Here is a 27,390-nt window from a genome sequence, read left to right on the forward strand (position 1 = left end):
GATCCACAAGAGAAATGTTTAATAAATTTGCCTTTTATTTGACATATTTTCTAATTCTTATTACAAAAATGTAGGCACCTTCCACAAGGGTATACAGTCTGACTTGCAGTTTTCATTTAGCCTCACTTATAGGAGACATGCTTTATTGATAAGCTTTTCATAACACCATTACTGCAAACATCAGCATTAGGCCTTTCTGTTTTCAAAGCTATGACTGAAATTAAAGCCTTGCAAAACATGTTTCTTCAGCTGGTTTTGACCATGTGCTCATACATGTGATCAAAACAAATCACTACTTAGGTATCAATTAAACCCATTCTAAAAAAGGAAGTTGAGTTCCCTCAGTGACATGAAAATGTGTTACATTTCTTTCTTAATTGAAAGCCAAACACACCACGTAAACAAATGTTAGTGTAGTATCAAGGTAGTACAACTGATATCTGTGTACAGTTACTGAGATGTTTCAGCAGTGGGAATATTCTGATCTCAACACTAGCTTATTTTAATAGCACAGCAGCACTCCAATTCCCCTAGAATTTCTTCCAACTCACAAAAACTAATTTATGCCAGAAGTGGAACATTAGTTCAGATATCCCTGACATTATTTTTTTCTTCATCTCTGAATCATTTGCTAAACTGTTTTGAAAAAAAAAAAAATCCAATAAATTCAGCACTTGAGAATGTTTGGCAGTCATGTGTTCTTTGCTTGCACTGGTCACAAGGGTCCTCAATATGAATCTTTGGAGAGAGCGATGATTGTGAAGCGGACTTCCTGCGGGTCCCGAGCCATGAAGATCTTACAAACCTCTACCGCATCCTGAAGTGCAATCGAACAAAGGAGAAGAATTATAAGATGACAGTTCAGCTTTAAAAGTTATTTCTATGGTAACATGTCTGTTTTATTCTATGATGTCTCCATCCAATCTGAGTGGGACAATCTTTCGGGCATGCAATAAAAGGTCCAATGAAAATGTGCAGTGGAGTAATTTATTTGGGTATTCTCTAGCCTAAATAAGCAAGCAGAAAGGATTTGATAACGAAGCACTGGCATAGCTCACTGAAAACAGCATTGAGTGGATAGACTCATGCACTGATGATCAACATGGTAAACGTGTGTGTGACAGGCTAAAATAATACTTTTAAAAAGTGTACATAATGGCTGCTACACCCATGGATGTCTCACCTCAAGGAAGGTGTCTTCTGAGGTTTTTCCATGGACAACAGGGAAAGGCTTCCGCCCATCTGGAAACATTAAACACAATTCATCAATAGGTTTTAATATTTACTATACAAAAGGTGTTTTAATTCTATTACCACTAAATATAGACATGAAGGAATTGCAGTCAGTGTGACAAATCAGTATTTTCTATATAAATACAACATAAAACATATTTGAGTAATGTTAACTCACCCAGTTCGTATAACTGTCCTCCAACGTTCACAAACGCTATAAAATGAAGATTCACTTTCTCGTCTAAGCTTGGGGCCTTAAAAAAAGACAAAAACATAGAGTTCAATACATGGCATTCAGTTGTGTGACTTGGGGTGTAATCTCTGTCAGAAGCAACACAGAGACACAGATGATCCAAAACTCAATACAAACCTCACTCTGTCCCTCCTGTGCGCTGGATTCATGCGTAACACGTATACTCTGAAACAGAAAGGAGTTTTTAAAAAAGACGTTAAAGTGACCAACAAGATACTGATGAAGTTTATTATTTCACTTTCATTCTTTTTTGTCACAAGTCCTCCGCTCATCTGACCAATTTCATCACTCCATCCTTGAGTAAAATTTTGCTCTTGATTTTTGCCTACCTCGTCTTTTTCCAGGAAGGTGGCCCTTTCGTCTGGGGTCATTTTAACGGTTTGTTCAATAAACTTCTTCAGAGGAGAATCAGAGTCTGAAGAACAAAGCACAAAAGATCTAATATATATATATATACACATTTGTTAGAAAAAAATATGATTGAATATAGAGCTGGATAATGTGTCAAGTACATATTGTGATGTGAGATAATGTGTTATAGTGATTATGATGAATGTCATTTCTTCCTGATGTAAAATGTATGTTATACAATCTGTTCAACCTGAGTAAAATGAGCAGACAATGTTTGCACAACACTACTAATAGTTAGTTCTCAAAATGTAATAATAAAACAATATTTAATAAATATTATGTGTTATGTGTTATTGCCCCCCTAAACTTTGAAGAACTCATGGTATTTTTAAGGTCAGTTCTTTTATCAGTATTTTTATGTGTAACTCAAGGTCGCACTAGAGGCAGCCTCCCTTAGCTCTGCTCGCATAGTGGAAAGTAGAGGAGGTGGAAGAGAGGTGGACACAGTGAACCAAGTGAAGTGAAAAATAACACTTGTAACTGTAAGTGCAGTAAAAGCTTTGCGAGTAAAAGGGCAATAAGGACTTTATCAAGCATAAACATGTAGAAAAGCAATATTCTTACTCTGCAATCATACAGCTGTTTTAAGTTATCGCTCTCAAGGCATAAAATGGGATTCTTTCCCATGTCTACCATCACACATATATATATATATATATATATATATATATATATATATATATATATAGCACAAGCAGATTAACTACTCACCAAATTCCAGGTGTGACTGGTTGTTGGCCACTGCATGAATTAATCCTATTGTTCCACAGGCGTTTCCAATAGTTTGCTTGATGAAATAGATGTCAGGAGAGACCTGCTGCTGACCCTTGAGTTTCTCTTCCTCCTCTTGCTTAAATGCTTCATACTGGACAAAATGAAGACAAAAAAGAGCAACACTGTTTATCTAATGGTCACGTGCATGTACAACATGTAAAGACTTCTGAAGTTGAATCATGCACCATGTTTCATGGACCGATTCATGATTTTGCTCCAAAGAAGATGAAAAGAATAATAAGTACCTTCTCGGTCACAGGAAAGAGGAGAAGCACTGCACACACAGGTCTTGGTACCATGCTGAGCAGCTCTGGATCCAGTCCATACACATCTCCAAATTGCCAGGTAGGTTTCATACCCAGACAATTTACGAACTACACAAAAGTGGAGAGTACATTTTATGCATGCAAACACATACAACTATTCTAACAGTATGTAATAGTTAGTTCCTGATTACCCTCCAAAAAAAATTAGTCCTTCCTCATCCTAGAAAGCCTAGACGGTTTGCATGTGACATTAAGAATAACAACTTAACAGTAAATGCATTTCAGTTACTCTACGATACCTATTCTTTCACTGATAAACTTGACTATTCACCAGGATATATAATATACTCATAACAAAACAAAATGATCTAGAACACTTCTTTTCTCAGGTCCATAATGCCTTAATTATTTCTAGAGGAATTTAATGAAAAGAAAAGACCAATTAAAGGAGAAAAGAATGAACTTATCATTGAAAACTTTATTTTGTGTATGTGGAACTGTATATTTACCTGAAGAACATTTTACATGATTGGATGCTGTGTATTGACTCAAAAGTTAAATTAACAATTGGCTGGAAATAATGAATTGCATGTGTGTCAATTGAATACTCTTTAATATAACCCATATGGGCCTGTACAATAAAGCATTACTAAATGATCCAATGTGTCTCCTTCAGGGTGACATTCAACAGATACACCAGTCTTGTTTATAAACTGAGACTGTTTTAACATTCAGTGTATTGGCAATGCTTAGAGGGGACAGCAATGAATCTGGTAATCTACAGTTACAATACATTTCCTCAGGTGTCTAAGCTTCTATAGTTTGGAGGTCTTCATTGCAGATAGAGGCTACAGTGTCAGACAGATGGAAGAAATGTCATTAGCAACAACATGAAATGTGTAAAATAAACGTGAAATTTTCTTCATGTATTCGGCTCATTAGGCCACACTTACAGCACACTACTACCTCCATATTGTGTTGTTTGTCAAAACCCTCGACTGACTCGTTTCTTTTAATTATGTTGATCAGCCGGCTGTTTAATATTTAATGACATAATGGATGTAGCATCGCTGCTGGTTAGGCCTCTGCACATCGCTTAGTCGCATATTAATGTGTTACAGTCAATTTAAAAAGGAAATACTCACCTTTGTCATCACCTGAAATGAAAAGACACAAAGAAATATATTAGTCAAATATGTTAAAGGTGATGAAAGCAGCCACAACGGTCTCAGCTTTTGTTCTCACTGCTAACTTCAGCTAGCTAGCCCTCACATGTTGGGGAATGAATGACTTCGGTAAAAATGAGACGGGTTTGATTAAACACCAACAAAACTTACTTCTGGATTTGATTCCAGAGGCAACCAGCGTGGACAGTCCATGTTGAGGTCAAGTCAGCTAGTTGTTTTTCTTTCAACGTGGAGCTGAGAGTGATTTTCACGAAATCTGTTTGAGGTTTGACAGCTGCGAGTCGCTTCCGCGTCTGGAAAGTGAGCTCAACGTTTAGGTAATACGTGGGGGTGATTGCTTTTGTAAATCAGAAAATAGCACACTATATCCAGCAATTTACGTTACTAACAGACACATCATACATATATATTGCTTAGCTAAAAATAGCATGTTAATTCTTTAGAGAGTTGCGACATGAGTATCTTTCTGCAAAGTATTTTAATACAATACAAACACCAGTAGCCTAACAGTGGACTATTCCAGGGTCATGGGCGTGTTTTAGAGACACATTCAGGGTGATTTTAGTCAATTTTGTTAATTGACAAAATGCCACCGTATAAATGAATGAAAGTTTTAAATAAGACGTCCCCACAATGGAGTATTGGATAAAAAAAAAAACTGAGCATGTAGAACCATAGCAAATAATAATAATAATAATAATAATAATAATAATAATAATAATAATAATAATAATAATAGTAATTGTTATTATTACTATAATAATAGCAATAAGTGCTCTTCAGTGTCACTGTACCAGGTTCAGAGGTCAATAAGAAATGAACGCCTCAGTAAAAATGAATAAAAGTTAGGACTGCAATAATGCATGAAATATCATACTGGAGTATTGGTTTCTTAATACTTTTTTGAGCAGAAATTGGACCTTAATGCTACCCTGGCTGGGCTTGCACCACTAAATATGTGTTGACCAACACAATTAACTAACCTACAGAGGGGGTGTGACATACAGTCAAAGGTTTGGACACACTTTCTCAATGATGTGAATGGGAAAGTGTGTCCAAACTTTTGACTGGTACTGTATATTTTAACCCCCAATCAAAGGCATTACCAACTTTAAAAAGGGCAATATGGCAGAAACTGGAACTCTCTATGACGCTGGCTGAGCTCAAACCACCAGCATTTGTTTAAAAACACAACACGCTACCTATTGTGCCATAGAGACATCACTGGCCAGTATTGAGTTGCTCTGATCTATTTATATACAGTCTCCAATCACGTGCTTTAACAAATATTTCTAAAAAGGGACCCCGACCATCACCCATCGCGCTCTCTCTCTCTCTCTCTCTCTCTCTCTCTCTCTCGCTCTCTATAACCCTAACCCTCTCTCTCTCTCTCTCTCTCACACACACACACACACACACACACACACACACACACACTCAATCAACTGCTAAATTCATTAAAAATGTATGTGAATATGAAAAGGATTCACATACAATTTTAAAATTTTTATAGATTAAAAATCTATTCAAAAATAGGTCTATTCAAAAGATCAGATGTGTTGCTCCATCTGAACAGTCATATTGTTTCAATAATTTCCCCACCCCAGCACACTGTTATTTTTTATCATTCATTATGACCTTTTTACTGAATCTGATCTAAACTACTGTATTTTGCTTCCAAGATGATTCTAGTGGGAAAAACCTCAACCTACGAAAGACAAATGAGGACGATTGAGGACGTCACATTGGACTTTGGGAAACAATGATCGTCATTTTTCAACATTTTCTGACATTTTATAGATCAAAAACTAAGAACAAGTGCAGAGTATCGAATGTATCAACACACATTCATTGTGAGTTTCAGTTTCTGCTGTATTTCCCTTTTTGAAGCTTTTAGTAGTGAACATGACTGGAGAGTAAAAATACAGGGCACAACAACTCAATACAGGCCAGAGATGCCTGCATGGCGCAATACATTAGCACGTTGTGTGTTAAACAATAGGTTGGTGGTTTGAGATCGCCCAGGGGCATAGTGAGTCCCCATTTCTGCCATTATAGCCCTTTTAGTATTTTTCAGTAATGCACATGATTGGGGATTAAAAATATAGGGCACACAAACTCAATATGGGCCAAAGATGTCTCTGTTGTGCAATAGGTTAGAGTATTGATTCCATAAGGTTGGTGGTTTGAACCCACCCAGGGCGACCAAATAACAGGCAAAAGTGCAAGAAGCTGATCCCCTGGTTTGAACTCATGGTGCTCTGTACAACAGACATACACCTCTTACATTTTATTCTGGGACATGCACAATTTTTCTCTTGCCATACATCCTGCCTCAAACAAACAATGATGGAACCTATTCACCCAATCAATCATGTTAGATGGTGGCTCAGTATCCACACAGTTCTGCTTCAGCACTGCCAAAGGATCACAGACCGCATGTTCAGAGACCAACTCATTAGGAATAAAGCCTGTACTTTCCTGTACTGCCTCCTTTGTGGCCATCAGCAGCCATGGAAGCCCCGCCTCAATATCTGCCCTTAGCCAAGTGTCAGTTGATGAATGGCATGGCTACATTCACATAGACAAGAGTGACACTGTGGAGGTAAGTCCTGTTCAATGGTGGGCTTCCAGGGAGGACAGGATGCCCACTCTTGCCTCAATAGCAGCTTTGTACCTCCACCTCCCTGCTACCTCAGTGGATGTTAAAATACTTTTCTTCAACTACACAGTGCTGCTGACACAGTACAGAATGAGCCTGACTGAGATTAACATTAAGATGATGCTAATGGCAAAGTTCAACTGTAGACCTCAAGACTAATTCTAACAAGTAAAAACTAATTCAGTCACTGAGTCATTTGCTTTGTTACTGTTCATGTTAATTTGTTCACTTACTTCAGATTAGATTATGTGCCAATTTACACTTGGATATGGGGATATTTTGAATATCCAAATAGTTTAAATTTAAAGCAGATAAATTATCTGATTAAATAAATTATATTTGATGTTCTATGTATGTTATGTTTTTGCCTTTGCTGTTGAAAGATATTTGGTGAAGTTGAGGTTAAGCACCTTACCAGTAATTTATGTATTTGTTTATGTGTCGAAGTGGTAATTGTTGGGAGATTATTAATAGTTAATGTCTTTGCAAATTCATATTTGCTCTTTCTGCTCCATTTTGAACCTTGCATTTTAGTGGTCACATGCCCAACATTTTGGGCATGGTTGACTTGTTCACACTTTGCTTTGAACTGTTCAAAAAAAAAATCAAAAGTTCTACTAAAAGCTACTAAATATCTTTTTTTCCCAGCTTGCTTGAGGTAAAATTACCCTTAAGGTAAGGTTGTTTTATATATTTTGTGTGTGCTTATTTTTGCTTGAAAACAATCTGTTATCTTAAATGAATATTGTTATCAGATTACAAGCAAAGAAAAAAGAATCTGCAGATTTTCATTTTGGATCAGTGCAGAAAACAGCTTATTAATAACTCATTTTCCTTCAAAGTATCTTTTACTTCATAGCAGCTAATTAAAAAAAGATTTGATCACATGAAAGAAAACAAGAATGCCACAGCCAGAAACAGATGAAAGGCAGAATGCCCTCAAAGGTCATACACATCGAAGAAGAAAGGAGAGTAACTAATTGGTGTCTTGCTGACTGCAGACGGATTCATTTGGCTGAGTCACTGACCACTTAATGGTATCTAAGAAAATTAAATGGCAAATAAGCCTCCAAAAATAATCGCATTGATTTGGACAGACAGCAAAAGCATTATTAAGCAGAGACTGAAGGACAGGTGGTAAAAGCAATGGGAGGAAGAGAGAAAAGGATGATGGTTTTATAGAGTTCAAAGGATAGTGTGAGATATGAAGTGTGCAGCAAGAAAAAGGAGAGATGAGATGACTTAGATTTGGACATCCTGAGCTAAACATACACTCAAAATAGATAAACATAATACAGGCAGATGTGACTACTACAAGCAAGTAGAAACAGAATTTTGAGGCAGATAAGGCATCTGATTCATAACCTAAATAGAGGTACATTGATATAATGGATATGTGATATTCCACAAAAGAATTCAAGAAATTAGTGTTATTGAATTTAATTCCAGTATTTTAGACTAAAAAAACAAAACAAAAAAAAAAACATTGTAAAAACTCCATACCACTTAATGGCGGTAATGCGCCAATTCACTGTTTGTCAAACTCCAATAAACTTCAAAGAAAAAAGACTTGTATTGACTTAGAGGCGCAGGTTGGGGGCGCTGCTCAGCCGGATTTCACCAACAAACCTGCATCCTGACGGAGGAACAAGATGCCAGCAGCAGCAGAGGAATCTCATGGTAGGGTTTTAACTTGCACTACAACGCCTTTAAAAAAGAAAAAGAAAAAGGTTTATACTTAGACTGCAAATACCTTGTCTAAGGAGAAGTGTGGCTTTTTATTGTACCGCACAATGCTCAGTTTCCGGGACATCATAGGGGAACATTCTCGTTAGCGTTAGCTTGACAGCAGCTAGCCAGGACTACAAAGTAGCTGCATGGCTAACTTCATGTAGTGCAGGAGTGTTTAGTTGTCAGCGTATACACACAAGTAATGGATGACTGGTTTGGTTGGTAAGGTAAAACAAAGTAACAACGAGTGACTGGAAGTATCTCTGCATTGGTGTCATCGGATTTATTCTCATTCTAGACACCTAGCTGCCCACTTGATTGAAATATTAATTATCGGGCTACTGGAGCAGTCTGCACATCCTCAATGATCTCTGCAGAGATTTATTTTCCAGTCAGAAGAGATTGATAGCGTTAGACTGATGTTTACTAGTATTTGTAATAGTTTCAAGCTTTGAGAATCGATTGTAAATAGATTACAAATGATGTGAACTCAACGTGGGTCTGCCTGCATGCTCATTATAGATCGGACTAAGTGGTATACAGTCTGTTGTGTAGACCATGATTCCCATAGTCAGACTCACATGACATTGTGACAAAGTAAGCATCTTAAGACCTGTAACGTGATCATGGGTCCAGGGAAGGGTGTGCAAGCCTATTATTAATGGATTGCATCGCTTCTGTATTTTAGGTGTCAACACAGTTGTGGACAGCATCTCCAGGCTGTCTCCAGTTCTCTTTACTGAAACAGTGAGTATATTTTATCAGGAGATGTTTTTTTGTTCACCAAACAATCCAAAAACAAAAAAAGATAAAAAAGAAGTCAAATATTACACAGCTTATCTTTATGAAAAGTAGATAATATAAAAGTATCTAGTTACAAAGCACCACAGAAGTCAAACTTAGTGTTGTTGAATCAGATACTTGTTTGCCATGTGCACAGCATGAAACAACAAAGTAAGCATAAGAAAACTGTAGCAATCACACTACTTCGAAGATTTACTGCATGATGAAGATATTGTGAGAACTATCCTGAATGTAAAATACATTGTCATAATGTTCAACATAGGGGTTTTAGCTGCCACAGTTTGCACAGGATGTGAAGCTGTTGGCCTAGAGGCAATACTGTAGTTCTGATAACTAATCTTATAATCTCCACAGTGTCAGCACATTCTGACTTATCTTCAAGGGCAGACCAGAGGAGTAGATTCAGCTAAAATTCATGATGTGAGTCAATGTTTCATTGGAATTTTGGTAACTTACAGCAACCCATCAAGTTCCTCTTTCGTGACTTGTTTTTATTTTGTCCTGGACAGAGACTTCAGAGAGCTGGAGTCACACTTGACCATGAAGCACAACAGAGTGTGATCAGATTTCTCTTGTTAACATTCAGGTATCTTTCATCCATTTCTCTGAAGTGTCTTTTTTTTTTAACAATGTGATATCTCCTTACTCAGACTGTAAAAAGGCCAAATCATACATAAAGAAGAACGTTGTTGTGTTGACAAGTGTAATGATAGCAGAGGTTTGTCTTGCCAGGTCAGCTGGGAAGAGCAACCTCTCTGGGGATGAACTCGTGCTGAAGCTGGAAGAAGGCAGTAACAAGTGGCCCAAAGCTTCCCTTCAGGTGGTGCACAAGTTGTGGAGTGAACATGGTGCATTAGTCCATGCTCAACAAGAGATGCAGGATATGCTCAGCATAGGTCAGGTATGTCCACGTAATGCAGTAAGGCAGCCTCACTCATCATTTCTGTTAGCATGAACTCATAATTTGGCCATCTCCAAGTACACTGACGAGACTGAAATTGTTGTCTTGCTGCCTAGTTAGTGGACATGCAGTGGAAACTCGGCCTGGCAATGAGCTCTGACACTTGTCGGTCTCTCAACTCCCCTTTTGTATCTCTAATGCTGAAGATTGCGGAGCCCTCTGGACAGATCAGTCAGAAGTGTTTTGAGATGACCATTCCTCAGTTTCAGGTCCGTATGTGTTATTGTGTGAATGTAGTGTAATTTAATGCATTAGTCATAATGTATTACTTGTTGGATGTTCATGCTATTTGTTTGTTCTTTGCAGAACTTTCACAAGCAGTTCAAGGAGATGGCAGCTGTTATGGAGACTGTATGACAGTTGCAAGCACTCCTCTCCCTATTGCACAAAGCCAAAGGAAGAACAGCTCAACCAAGCTGTTTTCTGCTGGCTGTATCACAATGTGGATACAAATGACTCCAGTTGTCAGTTGCTGGCTCTGCACTTCTGTTTTGATCACGAGCTCCTACATGTTTTACTTATAGGACCTCCAGCCTTTAAATGTGTACTTTTATATAGTACAGAAAGAAAATATTTTTTTAACAGTGAACGCAAACACTGTTTATATTGTTGTCATGTAATTTAATCAATGGTAAGAGATTGCAACTAGCTTACTGTAAAATGTTCTTCCTGTTTACAATATAGTCTCAGTTTGTGGCTAGATTTCATATCTACTTTGAAATAAAATGTGTTTACTATGAATGTCTATGAAGTTAAATTAACCACATGAACTGCTTTATACTTCATGCTTCCTTATGACGTCTACATTATGAAGACTCAATGCTGTTTGTGTTATGAATACTATATGTTTGTATGCCTGTGCCTTTATTTTACTTTGGTCCATATTTACCTGAATGTCATGCAACAGTGATGCATAAAAGAAATATTAAATGTAAATCTTCATAGCTTGGTTATTTGAGCCCAACTTCAGTGTTTAGAACAAGTGTAGGTTAACAGTTATTCACTAATTTAATCTGGTAAATGAGTTTCACTGTTTTCTATTGAATTATTCTGTAAATTACTCTGTAAATGTAGAATCCATACAGAAATGAACCTTCCCTACTTTTGTGTAATTTTATAAGCCTCTGTTGTTCCCAAGGTCAGGTACTCTAAGCATTTTAGTAGGGAGACCAGAGGGCCCACAGTAAAATGAGAGATGCTTTAATTATGCATGATTGTCTATGAAAACCAATAGATGTCACTTATTTCTGTTCCTACCTGGTGATAATTCAATATGTCAAAGAAAAAAAACATGATTTTATCAAAAGGTATGTCTATTTAGTGGTCTATCCTGCAGAATGGAAACATGAGGACAGCAGCAGCAGTGACTCCTACTTCGAGGTTGGAGGCCTATATGGCACAGTTACTATTTTTAGCAGTGGTGGACTTCTTGGAATTATGGCATTTGGTATGTGGGAACTCCTCTAGTGCACAAAACACATTAGATGTGACCCAAACCACCCAAAACTATGATTCAACAAAACCTATTTACACACTCGGTGCCACATGACGTGCTTATTTTAAACTAATTGCATATGATTCATTTTGTTGACAATTTGGAAATACCAGGTCCTCACGACTCATGCTGTAGGTAGTTTGGAGGTATGTATGCCTGGGGGAACTCCTGACATAGGTGCCCCCCAAACACTTTGCACACTACCATGGAAGAAGCTTTCCAGTTATTACGCAGAGTTGGAAAGGTGGAGCCTTGTACTGTCACGTTTCGCACAGAGCTGCTCTGCCCAGCCCACTTCTGCAGCAGCACATGGGATGGTTGGGCACACGGCCGCTCCGCCTCCAAGACGCTTTGGAAGAAAGGATCATAGACGGAGGGAGGCTGCACTAAAAAGCGATAAACAAGCAATGGATGTACTCTCTTAAAAATCTCCGGGAATGAAGATGCGATCGCGGCAGCTATAAGGACTGGATTTTAAGGGCTGGGACTATATTAATGCGCCGCCCTGTTCTACGCTCAAGAAGCACGTCAAAGAAATCTGGGCGACTTGTGTTTACACAGGAGCCATCCCAAAGCCACGTTTTAGCAAGCAAGGTTGGTTGGGACAGTACAGTACTGGACTGTTTAGCGTTTGACTCACTGCCTATGCTTTATGAGTAGATGTTTTTTTGAGAGATTTGGATGCCATGGACTGTTAGAGCTGACCAGTGCATGTTGTGCATGTATATTAATCGCTCTCGTTGCACTGTATGAACTTTCACTGGACATGGAAACTGTTGCAAAGTAGCCACAACTGCGCCTGTCCTTGGTTGGAGGGAGTGGTGCATCGGCATCATTTATTTTTAATTTTTAAAAAGAGTTTTTTTTTTTATTAGTCTCCCATTGCTGCCTGTCAAAGAGCTTCTTGTCCACAGTGTGTCAACATGGAGTGTCAGTCCGAGAGAGAGATCAGCCCTCCGAAGTCAGACAGGAGGTTCCCGCTGACTTACATCGGTTGGTCCTCGCTGGACAGGAGGACCACGTTACCCATGCTGCCGTGGCTCGTGGCTGAGATCCGGAGGAGAAGCGAGAAGGGCGACTGTGGCCCCGCGGTGCAGCCCAGAGAAGTTCAGCTGGTCCTCAACGCCCCCTTCGTCCGATGCGTCCCCTCCAACAGCAACAACTGCTCCGTCTTCATATTCGAGCACAAAGCGCAGCTCATCTCTCGCTTCCTGCACAACAGCAATGACCTCACCTATTTTGCCTATCTCCTGAAGGGGCAGCCGGACAACCCCGAGTCAGAGATGTCCTGTCACGTCTTTAAGGCTAATGACCCCAACCAGGTAGGAATGTCAAGCATCTCAAATACCCCCAAACATGACATGACCCAGAGAAGCAACAGAGCTGCACACCTTACAGATGTGTAAAGAACAATAGAATGAGAAAATACAACCAGCAGGCTAATAGGCATCAGTGTAATCCACTCCAAAAACAATATGTTATTTCAGGAATATTGCTACAGTAGAAACATTAGTAAAAACCCAAAGTGAGCATACATTGACCTCATATGCTCAAAAATCCAGTGAAAACAATATTTGTCTTTCATTATAATGTTTGCATATGATGGTGGTTCAAGTTAGAAGCCCCCAGGGTCCTTAACTATAAATCTACTATGATGTCAGGCTTTACAGTGAGGCCCACACATCTACATTTTTAATAAACAGATCTTAGCTTTAGGTGTACTTTATTCTCATAGCTCTCTTATGACTGTTTTTGATTGTATTTGAATGTGCTTTTTATGGTGTGTTACTTTTTCACCCTGTCTTCATGCATTTAATGTTTTATGTAAAGTACTGTGAATTCCTTTCTTGCTGATCTCATAAATACATTGGCCTTGCCTGAACACAAAACAAAGAAACGTCCAGCAAACCGTAAGCTGAAATCTCCTTGAGGTGACAACTATGTCATTTAATCTTACACAGTAGATTAGTGAATGGTCCAAAACATGTTTGCTTTGGTATTATGTATTTAGGCCACTGGTCGGAGGGGATGATAAACAGAGCACCCTGGATTTTTGGCAAAGTTAATCCATCTCTGTGTTTCCCTCTTTAGGAGATAAAGACATCTCTGGTGCCTGTGATGTGACAAGAGCTCCATAGGCACAATATCGAGTCAGCACATTTACATGCTGATCAGCATGCCACTCTTGAGTAATAACATGAAATGTTGTAAACAGTCAAAAAAAATCAGGAAGGTGGGAGTCAGTGTTTGAAAATCAATGTGCAGTCATGCTTTTTGGTCTCAGCTGACATGCAGTGGTCATACTGTATGCCTCAGACACTGTGCTCAAGAGCTCACCCCAGTGGAACTGATATGTGTGTGTTTGCTTGCGTGTCAATTTTGCGGTAGTGAAAAAGAGTGAATGCTTAATCCATATTTTTTGTGTTTATACTGTACATGAATCATGCAACCATGTGGCAAAAGTGAGTGTTCACATCCTGTAAGGCAAGCTGTAGCCTTTTACAGTTGTTCATATTATTCCCTTGTCCCTGTTGAACCAGGAAACCCTTGCACACATTGTTCACAAACACACATATGCACTTATGCCCACGTTTTGCATTCATCTCAAACGTGTATGCATGGTGTCATGTTTCCTGTGTTACGCGCAAGGCCAGACTTGAGCAGGCTGTTTGTCTGCTGTTGAAAGCTGAGAGCAGAAGAAGCAACAAGTTTGAGGCAGATGCACTTTCGAGGTGTCTGGCCTCTGCTGGGATCATGGAAGTGTTTGCAACAGTCAGAGAGGCAGCCTGAACATACCTCACTCAGCATTATTACGCAACAGAAACTGGTTTGGCAGCCAGCAGCTAGCAACATGTGCAAGGTGGACCATGTGGAATGTATGGCTCATTCTACCAGTATACTTGTGCTGTGTGTAACACCCTGCTGCAGTCAGTGTTAATGATTTGATTATTTGCAAAGTATTTCCTGTTTATAGGCATTATCTCTTGGTCCTAAATGAGTTTTGAAGATAGGATAGTTGCTTTATTTTCATGGACACAATCATACTTTCAAATCTGCTTAAATCTTAGCTGCAGATGTGACAGGGGGAACATTGTGTGAAGCATGAGACCTCAGACCTTTCATATCATATCAATAGATGCTATCAATATGATAAATTGAAGTGGCGCTGATGGTGTCTTGCAGAGCAAAGAGGCTTAGTCTGCTCACGTGCAGCCCATTAGATGGTGCATGCATGGGAGGAGAAAGAAGTTCAACAAGAAATGTTAACATAGATAGTACAGATATGCATAAACGTGGGACGCCTCATTGTGTGTGTTCCTTTGTTTTAATGGTTGGAACCTAAAATCTAGTTAGACTTCTTCAACTTGAAATACAACTTCAATCCTTATACATGTATATATTGTAAAAGATATTGATCCAGCTATATACATCAATGGCTGAGTTACAGTAAGTTAAACAAACACTGTGTTTAGAGTTTAATTATAACCTTTCACCCAGCTCCGAGTCTGGGAAACTTATTTATCTCCTCAAGACGGCGGGCCAAAATTTACCACTGACTCAAGTGCATTGTGCCATCATCAAGCCTGCAATAAACAATGGGAGCCTGCATAATACAAACTGTAGGCCTGTGTATTTTCCACCTCTGCTCTGACTTGGAACTGGACCACTGTGGAATCTCTCACTGGGTGACCCTCAGCTGTCTAGTGGGTCTTGTTCATCACTCAGTGACCTGTAGGACACACTCATGAGCCAAGTTGGGACAAGAGTGACATGCTTGACTGGCCTGTTAAAGTCCCAGTTGGGGATAACAAGTTATTATTGTTGCTTGTCAGGTTTATACTAGGTTTTATTTAAAAACATTTGGCATTCCCCACAATATTATGGAGAATTATTAGACACACAAACTGGAGACATTTTCAAAGTGTCTATACATGTTGAGTCACACCTGCACTACCACTGGTTTGCCAGGTAGGACAGGTGAGCTGGCCAAATCACTATCTGTTAACATGATCACGTCTCGCAAAACTTGACACTAAGGACTGTGTGTTCTTACCTAGTTGTCACAAGAGATGATTAAGTGCCTCCTTTTTAACACTGCATTTATAAAACATTGACTTAGTTCTTGAACATGTTAAAGCTGAAATATAATTGGTCATCATCTGACATTGTATTGTATTGTAATGTAATAAGAAAGATGAACAACTTTGTCTAGTGTGTAAGTAAGTGTATGTAAACCTGAGAAGGAAAAGAAGTCTAGCCACTTTCTTTCAATACCGTCCTGCACATTGTGACTTTCACTTATAGTCCTGCTCAGTGTTAAGGTAACATGACTTGTCTTGCTTTGTTTTGAGTTTGGACATGAACTTTGTCAAACTGCGGTGCCTAGTTTGTCCTCAGGCAGATGGAAAAGCACTGGGACGACATCAGAACTGTAGTGAGGTGCAGCTACAGACAGTAAAGTGCTCTTAATGAACAATCCTTTTGAAAATTGTTCCTCCAGCTGAACAGATACAGACACATACTCTGAAGCAACAGCATTTGTCCAGTTTATGTACAAATTAAGTTATACTAAAGTTGACATAAAATTTAAAAAATGCCTTTTTTAGCCCTTTGAGATCATATCCCCATTGTGCACCTATTTAACAACATGCAAAAAACAAACTTTGTATTCCAAAATCCAATCTACTGTATTAACTGTATATAAAGATGGATATATGGATATATCATGACAGATCCCGAAAGTGAAGCCAAAATATGTTGATCGCCCCCTGGTGACTGGCTGCAGTATAGGTCATAAAGCCCACACCCCTCATGTCAGCGGATGGGACATCAACTAAACAACAACAAAAAAAGAAAGTACAGGCCAAATACATTTTTTCAATTTTTGCTTGTCAAAGTGCAATTTTTTTTCCTGATGTTATTTGATTATACAAAAAAGGGGCATGACATCATGATTGGCAGTTTCTTCCTGTGATACAAAATATGACCCGTCCTTACATGGGCTTGAACCAACCAATTTCAACCAATAATATCATGACTTCCTTCCATCAATCAATCTTCAACTTTTAGCTGTGCAGAGCTAAGATCCATTATGACGCACCCACTTTTCACCATTCCAATCAAATTCCTCCCGACATTAATATCCCGCCTGTACCCTCGAAAATACATCATGATGTGAGAGTTGGATACTCTTGAAATGTCACTTCATCAGAACTTTATTAAGCTATAGAATTCGACCACATGGTTACATTTCATAAGATATTACTTTTTCTTTTTACTGTGTTTATTGTCTTTAATTTATTTTGAGTAACATCCTATCATCACTTTTATCTTTGGAGTATGCAATCTTGCATATATTGAAACAGAGAATTATCTCCCATGCCCTAGTGTGTGTGTTCCATCCTTATCTTGTATTGACACAATGATAACCTGTGTGTCTCTAAAAGAAGTCTAATTAGGCCTAATCACGGATGCTGTGGGCGAGTGTGTGGGGCCCTCACTGTTTCCCAGTGGTTTGCCTTAATGGTGCCGATAAGGGCAACTGAACTATGTGCCAGCTACTGTTTGATCAGATATAAGGGTCTATTGTAGGAAGGTTTGACATAGCATGGACCAGTGCTCAGGACTCTACCAGCTCAGAGGGCACAATCCCTGTGTTTGTTTTCTCCTAAGCTCTAAAGCTGCACTCAGCTGCAGGTGTTTATGTAGACAGGCTTTGGATCACAACTGGTGTCACTGATATTGTCTGATTGAGTGCTGGCTATGATGGGTGAAGGTCAGATATATAGGAAAAACAGCTTGAAGAACAACTGGAGTGGGTGGATGTTTGAATAGATTACCAGTGAAAACCACATGGGTTCCCTCTGTTCCTTGTCTGTCCCTGTCTCCACCCAAGGAATGAGCACCGTTACTGGCTCTGCATAAGGTTGACTACAAATAATTAATCAGATCAAATGGTGCTATGGCGTCATCTTACTCATGTTTAATCCAGCAGCTCCTTTAAATGTTAAGTCAATGTTGTCATTTTTTCCTTCCGTGTCAAAACGGTGTAAGAAATCAGCCTAATTGCATGACAGAGGAGACGGTATAGCTGGAATTCTCAGACACTGAGCTCTCTGAGTTACCTCGACCTTCTAGTGTCAACACTGGCTCTGCCAACGAAGAACTGCTTTTTTTACCTTGTGCAACGGAGGTCAGTTTGATTTTATGTGCTGTTTGTTTTTCTCCCTCTTGGTAAATTATGGAGACATGTTCTATCCCTTTGGTTCGGGATTCTTTGAACATCTTTAAGGAATTTTGGAGAATAAACTGGCTAACAGTTGGAAAATCAATGAGTTTTGAAGACATGGCTGTGTATGTACGACTAACCCCCCCCCCCCCCCCCCTACACACACACACACACACACCACCTGCCCTCTTTCTCATCTCAATACAGATCTCTGTTGCCAGCCACGCACAGCTCAACCCAGGGGAAGGCAGGCACTTGGAAAATGGGACTTTAAAATAGCTCATGTGTTCATGGCAGCAACATGGCAGACATCAAAGAAAGTAGCTGATGTGTGTCTCATAGGTGAAGCAGCATTTATGAAAAGCAGGGATAGGCTTTGCTTTATACACAATCATTTCTTTCCCATTTCTATCCGGTTGTTCTTTTGGTCACACCCCTGAAGTAACACTGATGTCTTTTTGTTACATAACTTTCCTTTCTCTGCATTATAAATGTATTTGCTCAACAGTCAGCTGTGATAGGAGATGTGTGCAGTGTGCGGAGCCACTGTTTGTTTTTGCGCTCATTGTTGCCTTTAAATTAGTTTTTTTGGCTGACCTTGGTGGCCGCTGTGGTTCTAGGTGTTCTTACAGTTTAGAGAACTGGAACTCAGAGGCCTTCAGTCTTGTTGTGTCTGCCAAAAAGTATTGATGCTGCAATCACAGAGTGCTCTCTAAGTTCAGAAGTGTCTCAAGACTGAGGAATGGATTGACTTCACATTCTGAAGTATTGCTTAAGATTTACTTTTTGTGTCTTGACTTGTACTATTTGGTTAGTTTCGCAGACGTTATGAAAACATATTTCTTGCACCGGCTGTTCCTGCAGGTGTTGAACAAGGTGCAGGTCCCTAACAGAGTGTAGCAGAAACAGGCTCAGTGACCTTTTGAGTTTCTGTCCTATAGAGTGTGGGCGTTCCCTTGCTCCTGCCTTACTTGTAGTATTTGGTTTATCTGTTGTTGACCAGCCTTTGTTAGTTCAAACTTAAAATTGTACCCCCCCCTTTATTTTAGAAGCCTTGAACTCTAATACATGACGCACTGCACAAGTTATTTTATATGGGCCCTCATTTTATGGGTTATTATTGCATTTAAGATGAAAATTAGATTTTTTATATTATATATGGCGTCTTTTTATCATCATAGTATATTTTAGTATTATAAAAACTTGAATAAAGTCACAATCTGTGTCATTCTAGGTACCGTAATTAGGTTATTGCTATTGATTAGCGCTTGAACGATTAGTTGGCCAATATTGACTTATCACAGATAAATTTTAATTCAAGTTTAATATGTGTATATTATGTTTTTTATGTATTGTAATTTATGATTATTAGATTCTCTCTGAAGTTTAGTGTTTCAGTGCACTATTATTTTATATGATAATGTGTATTGATAAATGGTGAAATATCATGCCTCCATTACAGTGTTTGGTAACCACATTTGTGGGAGCATTGCAAAAAAATTGTTTATGTATATTTTCTGTATTTCTATTTTGACATACTTTCCCAGTTATTTGAATGAGAAAGTGTGTCCAAACATTTGACATTTCAAAAATGTTTTACTCCCTAATATCATTGACACCAAAAGTCCAGTATCTGTCAGGCTCTATTATTGATGGTATTTATTCTATCTCACTTACATTGAGTTATGTTAGTCTCATGTTGTTCAGTTCAGAGCTGTTTGTTTCCAGTTCACTTCCCTTTCTCCTTTCTTAATAACAAAGCACTGTGTTATTATCCCTAGGTTCCTGAGGTGATCAGCAGTATTCGCCAAGTGTCCAAATCCGCCCTAAAGGAAGACACCAAGCCTAAACAGGAAGCTGACGAGGCCTTCTACAACTCCCAGAAGTTTGAAGTGCTTTATTGTGGCAAGGTAGTAATGTGTGGTTGCGTGTCTCAGATAGGAAATGTTTTTATTAGACTCTTGTGAAATAATGTTGTTGATTTAAAAGAAATAATACATTTCCAGGTGACTGTCGGGCATAAAAAGGCTTCGTCCACCCTCATTGATGACTGTATCGATAAGTTTCGCCAGCATGAGCTCGAGCGTAAGCGCCTGCGCCTGCTCAACGGCCAGCGGGGGTCCACGGAAAATGCCTCTGTGGAGTTCATCGTGGGAGGAGATGGAGATCCACTCTCCTCTGTTCTGAGTAAGAGTTTAGAAGACCCGGAAAGCCCTGGACTGGAGGACCTGAGCGGAGGTGGAGGTAGGAGCCAGTTACAGATAGAGGATTAGGATGAACTGATATATTGAAATGATACATGTACGCACAGCTACGGTAAGAACAAAGGATCAAAGCTGATCCAGCATGTGCCTGTAGGCAGTGTTTAAAACACAGTTGAACTTTGATGTTTAATATGATGTGGTCAAGATAAAACTGTGAAACCTGTTCGTCTGGTCATGCACCAATCAGAATAACAGCTAAAGCTATGAAAGTAAGGTTGTAAAACAAACAAACAACAGAATTCAATAAGTGCCAGGTACGTTAACTTAAACAGTGGAGCATGTCTTTGCTGTATGTCTTGCAGGTAAAGACCTGTCCATCAGTGCCAGTCAGAGCAGCTTGAGAGGAGCATTCCCAGAGTGCATCCTGGAGGATTCCGGATTTGAGGAGCCGCAGGAGTTTCGTACCCGCTGCAGCAGCCTGGCGGGGAGTCTGCAGAGGAAGCCTGGGGAAGGTGTCATAATGGCTCCCACACGCCGCAGACACTCCAGCGCGCCAAACAACGTCCAGCCATCTGATACAGACAAGAACCGCACCATGCTCTTCCAGGTAGAGGAGTACGAATTTAAAAAAGAAAAAAAGGGCAGTTCCACTTTTCTGTGAAATGGACTGTACTTCTGCTGCTGTCCTAGTTTCAGTTTGAGTCTAGTGGCTCAGAGGTCTCTTATCTTGGAGTCCAGCTGACTGTGGGCACTCAGTTCGTTGGTAGAGCACTGAGGATCGTTATCATGACAGCAGTGCTCTCTCATTAAGACCTGCAGCTTAAGATGCACTTAAGTGCTTTTCCAAGACTGTGGGATCAATTGTATTTGAATTACAGACATTTGCAGTAGACTCAAAAGGAATGAGTGCTATGTGTGATTACAGTATTGATGGAGAACATATTATGTGCAGTTGTAGTGATATGTTGATATATGATTTACTGTTAGGTTTATGGGCAGAGCTCTAAATACACTCCCTTTTGTCAACAAAATGTATGAATGTTATTTAGTTAGCCACTACCAACAAATCATCATTTGGCAACAACTTTTAAAAAAAAAATCTGTCACACCAGAAAAAGCAAACGCCCGCTTTCTCCAGTGCTGTTTGTCACCGAAACCTCCTCTACATTTAGTCTACCGTCTGAGGTTCTCTCCCACCGCAAATCATTTTTATGTGCACATGCCTGGCGATTATAATGCGCTAGACTAGCTCGGCCCCCGTGTTACTGCTTCAGTTAAAGAGGCTGTAACTCCTAGAATTTGTGACTGCGGTGTTACTCCTGTGAAAACAAAAGGCCGCTGCTTTATGAAAAGCATGCGGACTACACAGTGAGCCAGCTGCCATTCTTCACACGCCATGCCCATTTCCTCATGCCGCTAATTTTAACAACTGGAACACAACGCTCAATACGATACTCAACATAGCAGTCAATTATGGGAAAAATCGTTTGTGCAGACTTGTTGACCTTGATTTTGAGCCTGTGCTCGTGTGTTTATGTCTCTCATCGAACGAGCCTGAGAATAGTCAAAGTCCCTGTCATGAGATACTCAATCGTGAGATCTTCTTTGTCTTAAGTGATGTCCATGATCTACATAAACTATGAAGTTAGGCTTATTTTATGTAGTAACACTTATGTACAGTATATGCGTATGTTCTTGCATGAATGTGTTTGACCAAATACTCTTGTGTTTCACAGGTTGGCCGTTTTGAAATAAACCTCATAAGCCCAGACAGTAAAACAGTGGTGCTGGAGAAGAACTTCAAAGATATCTCATCTTGCTGTCAGGTTGGTTTATTTTTACTTTCTGTGTTTTCACTAAAAGCCCCTCTCTCATGTCTCAGGTGCAGGTCAGACGGATTTTTGCAGTGTTATTTCTAGATATATAATGCATTAGTGCCCATCTTTATAGTACAGCAGGCTTTTTCATGTTCTATCTTTAATTAAGTGGCAAATCACATCTTCATCAGTATGGGAGTAATGTGCTCTCTTCTACAGTATGTCCTGTATTGTGTTACCAGTTGGAGACAAATAAGTGTTTTGAATTGAGTTGAATCTTTTGTATTGCTGGACTGAATACAAAGATCTAAAGGTATTTCCTGTACCTGCTGTGATTGATTCTGGTTTCCTTTGTCTGGGTTTAGGGTATCAAGCAGACTGACCATTTTGGATTCATCTGTCGGGACCCATCAGAGTCTGGTTCCAATCTGTATGTGTGCTTCGTTTTCCAATGTGCCAGTGAGTCTTTGGTGAGTCACATAAAGACGATACTAAAGACAATTATTTCAGCTTTTACTCATGTCTCAGTATTTTATTTTCATCTCTACAAACGCCTCGATATTGTCTGTTTGTGTGCGTGTGCTTTTGTGTACTTGTGTACACGCCTGTCTTGATCCCATGTTTAACTTAATGTGTCAGGTGGATGAGGTGATGCTGACCCTGAAGCAGGCCTTCACTACAGCAGCAGCCTTACAAAGCAACAAGACCCCGATCCAGCTATGTGAAGCATGCCCTATGCATGACCTACACAAGCTCTGTGAGCGCATTGAAGGTGCGCCATGTGAACTCAGACACGCATCCAGCATTTCTCTCTGGCTTGACTCATGAATATATTGATGCACGGGCTGTTTCTCAGAGTTAAAGTGAGATAAAAGCGCATTACTTGTTTCCTCACTTGTTTCCAGGTCTCTATCCACCCAGAGCAAAGCTAGCCATCCAAAAATATCTCTCCCAGCTGACTGACAATGAGCAGGCGGAGACTTTCGAGCGAGTTCAGGTGAGGTTTGGCTCCACTCAGGAAAAAGCATGCTTTTTCCCATGGATAATTAGTAACATGTTAACAGTATTTGATGAGGAATTTCTAGAAAGAGTTAATTTTTGACGATGCTGCACCTGCATCAAAGCAGTGTTTTTTTTTTTTTTTTTCATCTTGTGTTTTGAGTATTTGTGTGTTCATGTCTGCAGAGATTGAAACCAGCGTCAGACCAAGAAGAGAATGAGCTGGTGCTTCTCCATGTTAGACAGCTGTGTGAAAGCAAACAGAAGTCCCACCTCCACATTGGAGAGGCTCCTCAGGTAGACTTAACCTTGTAGATAATGGACATTTCAATGCAAATAGTGATCCCAATTCACTGCAGTTGTGATAATAGGATAATACTGACCATAAAACATGGGGTTTAATTTGATGAAACGATTAACATTCTTTTTTTGATAAAGCAGCAGTTTTAAATAGACGAGGCTATGTAAAAGAATACGTTTTAAAATTCTGATCATGATATAGTCATCAACTCTAAAATAAGATGATTTGAGTCCCTGAGTTCCAAAAAGAAAAATCCAGTCATGCTGTTTTTTTTGTCTTGGTGATTGATGTTTTCTGAGTCATGGTAAGGTTATATAGAGTGAAACAACAAATCTGTTTAAGAATCTATCAATAATAAATGCTCAGCTCTCTGCTGCTATCTCAAATGTAAAATTCATCACTGGTGTGGGGGAAATATGAATAATGCTCCTGGCACATACCTAACCTCATGCTTTGCGGTGATGACAGCACACATAGTTTCAAACTGTGGTTATAAATTCAATTATTGTTACATTTCTTGCTTGATTGGGAGAAAAACAGCATTTGAAATATGAATGGGTGGGGGATTATTACTCAAGCATGATCTAGCCTGAGGGATTGTATATTAAATATTATCATTCAGATGGCTAGACCCCAAAAATTCTAGTCTTATTAAAGCTCTAAACAGCTGTGGACCCATGTTAGCCATCTTGGACACATGGTTTGCTACTGTATGAGTACACAGATTTATTTTACAATGGAAGTCAATGCAGTTACATTTTATTTATTATTTCTGTGATTCTGTGATTTGTCATCATTTGTGTGTTTATTGTCTTCGTCTGACAGAATGCAGCCACCAGCCCAGCAGCAACAGACGGTGCAGCCACCAGCAGTCGCTTCAAACTTGATATTCTCAAGAATAAAGCACGCACCTCCCTCACCAGCTCTCTGGAGAATATCTTTGCAAGGGTGGGTCTGAGCAGAAAGGCTTTTTTTTTTTGTTTTTCAACACATTTTCTTTCTTGCCCCTGCTCCATTTTGGAATTAAATTTCCTGTTATTATTCTTCACTATTCCAGATTTTTCTCATTGTGTAAGTTTATTCCTGTCTCTGTCTCATATTTTTTCCTCAGCAGACAGAATAAAGCCACTGTGCTGCATACCTTTATGTGTCTCTCCACTCTCCCTTTGTATCAGTTGCTGTTTCTATGTCATTATCATCCAGGGGATTTGGATTGACCCATATCTGCCAGTGAGACAGCAGAATAATTCCTTAGTAGAAGGATGCAGGCAATCTGAGACCTCTGCTGCCATCTGTTATCGTCTCAGAGACTTAGCTGAACAATCGCAATGTTAATGTTATCAGTCAGGAAATATGTCATTTTTTAACATCTTACCATTTATAGTTATGTTCTGCTATTGCTTGTTTAGGTTTTACTTTAATACCAAGTGCTTGTTTTGTCAAAGGCAGTAGTTACAGTTTTGAAAAAGGTTTGTCTTTTTAAAAAAAATCTGTTTTCCATTTCTAAAACTTGTTTCATATTTTCTTGTTACTTCTGTCACCAGGGGGCCAGCCGGATGCGGGGCCGCTTAGGAAGCATGGGAAGCATGAGCAGTTTTGAAAGAGTAAGTGTCCATGTGGACTGACACGAGACATTAGAATTCCCAGAGCTCCACTCTGCAGGATCTGAGTTCTCACTTCCTAACCAGAGTCTTTTAAAAGCATGTGATAAAGTGGCATTGGCTTTTAGATGAAAATGCCAGTGTTGGTAGATCCAGGCTGTTAACAGTGCTCGTCTCACATGTGCATTATTCCCTTATAGTTAAATGGTGAAACTGCAGCAGCCAAAGATGGTACTGTACAGTAAAACACAGCAGGAAGTGTGTTTTCAGAGCAGTCAGTGAACCATATGGGGTTATTGGCTCTGCTGTGTCACTGCAGTGCAGAATGTGGGGTGAATGTGTGATGAATTCCCTCTGGCTCCCCATCAGTCATGATGGAGTTAAAGCAGAAATGTGCAAGTTATTATATTATTAAACACACACCAAGTAGACCCTCCCATGGCTCGGGATGTTTTTGGCTGTCATATGACTTTTACTTTGCCTGTTGCGTTGCATTCATGTCATGTCAGATTAATGGGAATATGAAATGCCAAGTGGCTGCTCCAAGTGGGATGTGTGAGGATTTTTATAAGCTCACACTTTTCATAAAATCCATCAACACTGTCTGCTGCAGATAAGAAAAATCTAATCAATTAGTCATAGTCTCAGTGATCTACTTTTAAAGAGCAAGTCATGATGTGACTATAAGCAAATACAATACTATGTTTATCATAAAGATGTCATCATGTTGTTATCATACTCAGAATTAAGTGACATAATTACATGTGGGTATATGTGTATGAAGAGAATCTTGTGTATTCAGTGTTGCTCATTTATGCTCCTCTTTGTTATTTCTGGTAGTTGTACATACAGGGCAAAATGTTGTTTGCCCTGTGTGAGTGATTAAGTAGACATCTGGGGATTGTTTCAGGATGCTGCAGATGTACTGGCAAGCAGGAAATCCAAGTCAGGATGTCCAGTATGTGGCTTTGCTGAGCCAGGCCTGTCCAGGCTTCCTCTTCTTAGTCTCGTTAAACCAAACAACATACCACACAAGTGTCTGATCTGAGCCACTTTATCTTATCAGCATTTCCTAAATGTGCAAATCATAATTAAACAACAATATTTACATGTGTGCAATGTGTTAAGCAGTTTGAGTGATTCATCAAATGAATAGTTTAAGATTGTGATAGTACTTCAGTGATTTCTTCTCTATGCGCATCAAAAAAGGCGGCACAACTATTACTGCATTTCCCGTCATGTCAGATCTTGGCGAGGGAGGTCTCTAAAAGCATGAAAGGAGGAGATTGGAGGGTTTTCATGTGGAGTGCGGCCACTGAGGTCCTCCCCGCCAATTGTGTGTGATACCGTGAGTCACAGGACACTGTCCATTAGAATACAATGGATGAGGGAGTTGTACTCTACCGCCAGGCATGAGGCAGCACTGAGTCTAAAAGTGTTTAGTGGAAAGTTAAACCTGGACTGAGTCCTGCTGAGGGGTTGCATTGGCTAGGTGAGTGCAGACCTGTAACTTGAGTAACTGAGCTGGTGTTTTATTTGGCTTTGGCCAGTGCATATTCTCTGGAATATGGAATTACAAGCTGTTTGTGGTTTGACTCAGTGACATTTAATGGGATTATTACACTCTGAATTTTGCCTGCTTGGACTCAGGTTATTGACCTGTGTAGCTGTACACAATATTTCAGAGGGTTTAGTTACTGTATCATGTGTTCAGCTTGTCATTAGTCACCAGTCTGTCCTTGTTTCAACCTACTGTCACTTAGTTGTACAATCAGTGAAAGCATAAAATCCAACCGAACTTGAAAATACCTAAAAGAAAGAAGAAAGAATTACTTATGCACTGACATCTTACTCTCACTCTGACTCAGCAGGATGAGGAATCTCCCAATCACTCCCCTCCAAATTCCCCTCCTGCTTTTAGTGACGATGACCCGGAAGCTGGCCCACAGTTCCGTCGGCGTGCTCACACCTTCAGCCATCCACCTGTGAAGAAACGCATCTCCTTCGAGGGTCAGCCTGCCAAACAGGCTCCTCTACGCAGACAACAGTCTGTTAACTCAGAACTGCTGGGGAGCAGGTAACTCACACACTTCACATATTATTCTCTGAATCTGAGGGTGCAAGGAGTGATCTATGCACTTTTGTTTTAGGGAAAGTTGCAGTAGAAGATGTTTTGTGCAGAGTGAATTATACTGACGTGTTCATAGGAGAAAACGTGTTTGTTTTAGATACGGCTAAAGCTAACATTGCTAAGACAATCATAACCTGTTGCTTTTCTTGTAATCGGTTTTACACTAACTAAATATTTAGCTGACCTTTTGACGCACACACAGACAATGTAATCTATTTGCAGCACTTTGATCAGTCCTAATTCTCACCAACCTCCAATCCTACTATCCTTGAACAATAGCATCACAAGTTTCCTGTCACTGTTTTGATCCCTCATGAGATCCTTTGTGCTC

General features: G+C 39.6%; 3 protein-coding genes across 5 annotated transcripts in view; 2 read left to right on the forward strand and 1 right to left on the reverse strand.

Moving 5' to 3' along the window:
- uchl3 (ubiquitin carboxyl-terminal esterase L3 (ubiquitin thiolesterase)) lies at nt 1-4,433 on the reverse strand. 2 transcript variants are annotated; one of them, XM_053328499.1, is made up of 9 exons: nt 4,275-4,433; nt 4,083-4,094; nt 2,917-3,045; nt 2,609-2,762; nt 1,816-1,901; nt 1,604-1,651; nt 1,412-1,487; nt 1,184-1,242; nt 1-817 (listed from the first exon to the last, which is right to left on the reverse strand). In XM_053328499.1, the coding sequence occupies exons 1-9, from the start codon at nt 4,314-4,316 to the stop codon at nt 728-730; spliced, it is 696 nt and encodes a 231-aa protein (XP_053184474.1). In that variant the 5' UTR covers nt 4,317-4,433; the 3' UTR covers nt 1-727. The 2 variants fall into 2 exon arrangements, with proteins under 2 accessions (XP_053184474.1, XP_053184475.1); XM_053328500.1 differs by lacking the exon at nt 4,083-4,094.
- A 3,982-nt stretch (nt 4,434-8,415) lies between these two features.
- On the forward strand, nt 8,416-11,246 carry commd6 (COMM domain containing 6). Its single transcript, XM_053328778.1, has 7 exons — nt 8,416-8,466; nt 9,206-9,264; nt 9,676-9,741; nt 9,831-9,907; nt 10,054-10,222; nt 10,339-10,491; nt 10,589-11,246. Exons 1-7 carry the CDS (start codon nt 8,439-8,441, stop codon nt 10,637-10,639), a joined length of 603 nt encoding a protein of 200 aa, XP_053184753.1. The 5' UTR covers nt 8,416-8,438; the 3' UTR covers nt 10,640-11,246.
- A 1,454-nt stretch (nt 11,247-12,700) lies between these two features.
- Nucleotides 12,701-27,390, forward strand: part of tbc1d4 (TBC1 domain family, member 4) — a 29,300-nt gene continuing 14,610 nt past the window's right edge. The window contains exons 1-12 of one of the 2 annotated variants that reach the window (XM_053328246.1): nt 12,701-13,099; nt 19,788-19,916; nt 20,013-20,244; nt 20,573-20,817; nt 21,947-22,036; nt 22,393-22,497; nt 22,667-22,799; nt 22,933-23,024; nt 23,213-23,323; nt 24,153-24,275; nt 24,872-24,931; nt 26,797-27,005. In XM_053328246.1, the coding sequence (XP_053184221.1) occupies nt 12,701-13,099; nt 19,788-19,916; nt 20,013-20,244; nt 20,573-20,817; nt 21,947-22,036; nt 22,393-22,497; nt 22,667-22,799; nt 22,933-23,024; nt 23,213-23,323; nt 24,153-24,275; nt 24,872-24,931; nt 26,797-27,005 (1,928 nt within the window). The remainder of the gene's footprint in view (nt 13,100-19,787; nt 19,917-20,012; nt 20,245-20,572; nt 20,818-21,946; nt 22,037-22,392; nt 22,498-22,666; nt 22,800-22,932; nt 23,025-23,212; nt 23,324-24,152; nt 24,276-24,871; nt 24,932-26,796; nt 27,006-27,390) is intronic. The other variant, XM_053328247.1, reaches the window with a different exon arrangement.

The sequence above is a fragment of the Scomber japonicus genome, chromosome 11 (assembly GCF_027409825.1).
Source record: "Scomber japonicus isolate fScoJap1 chromosome 11, fScoJap1.pri, whole genome shotgun sequence".
NCBI classification, from domain to species: domain Eukaryota; kingdom Metazoa; phylum Chordata; class Actinopteri; order Scombriformes; family Scombridae; genus Scomber; species Scomber japonicus.

Excerpts from the sequence above, each read along its gene's own strand:
- uchl3 (XM_053328499.1), bottom strand. The coding sequence starts at position 4,316 with ATGGACTGTCCACGCTGGTTGCCTCTGGAATCAAATCCAGAA. Across the intron at positions 2,763-2,916 it reads TCTTTCCTGTGACCGAGAAG|TATGAAGCATTTAAGCAAGA; the intron begins GTACTTATTATT and ends CATTTTGTCCAG. Across the intron at positions 1,488-1,603 it reads CACAGGAGGGACAGAGTGAG|GCCCCAAGCTTAGACGAGAA; the intron begins GTTTGTATTGAG and ends TCTTTTTTTAAG.
- commd6 (XM_053328778.1), top strand. The coding sequence starts at position 8,439 with ATGCCAGCAGCAGCAGAGGAATCTCATG. Across the intron at positions 8,467-9,205 it reads AGCAGCAGAGGAATCTCATG|GTGTCAACACAGTTGTGGAC; the intron begins GTAGGGTTTTAA and ends TCTGTATTTTAG. Across the intron at positions 9,265-9,675 it reads CAGTTCTCTTTACTGAAACA|TGTCAGCACATTCTGACTTA; the intron begins GTGAGTATATTT and ends TAATCTCCACAG.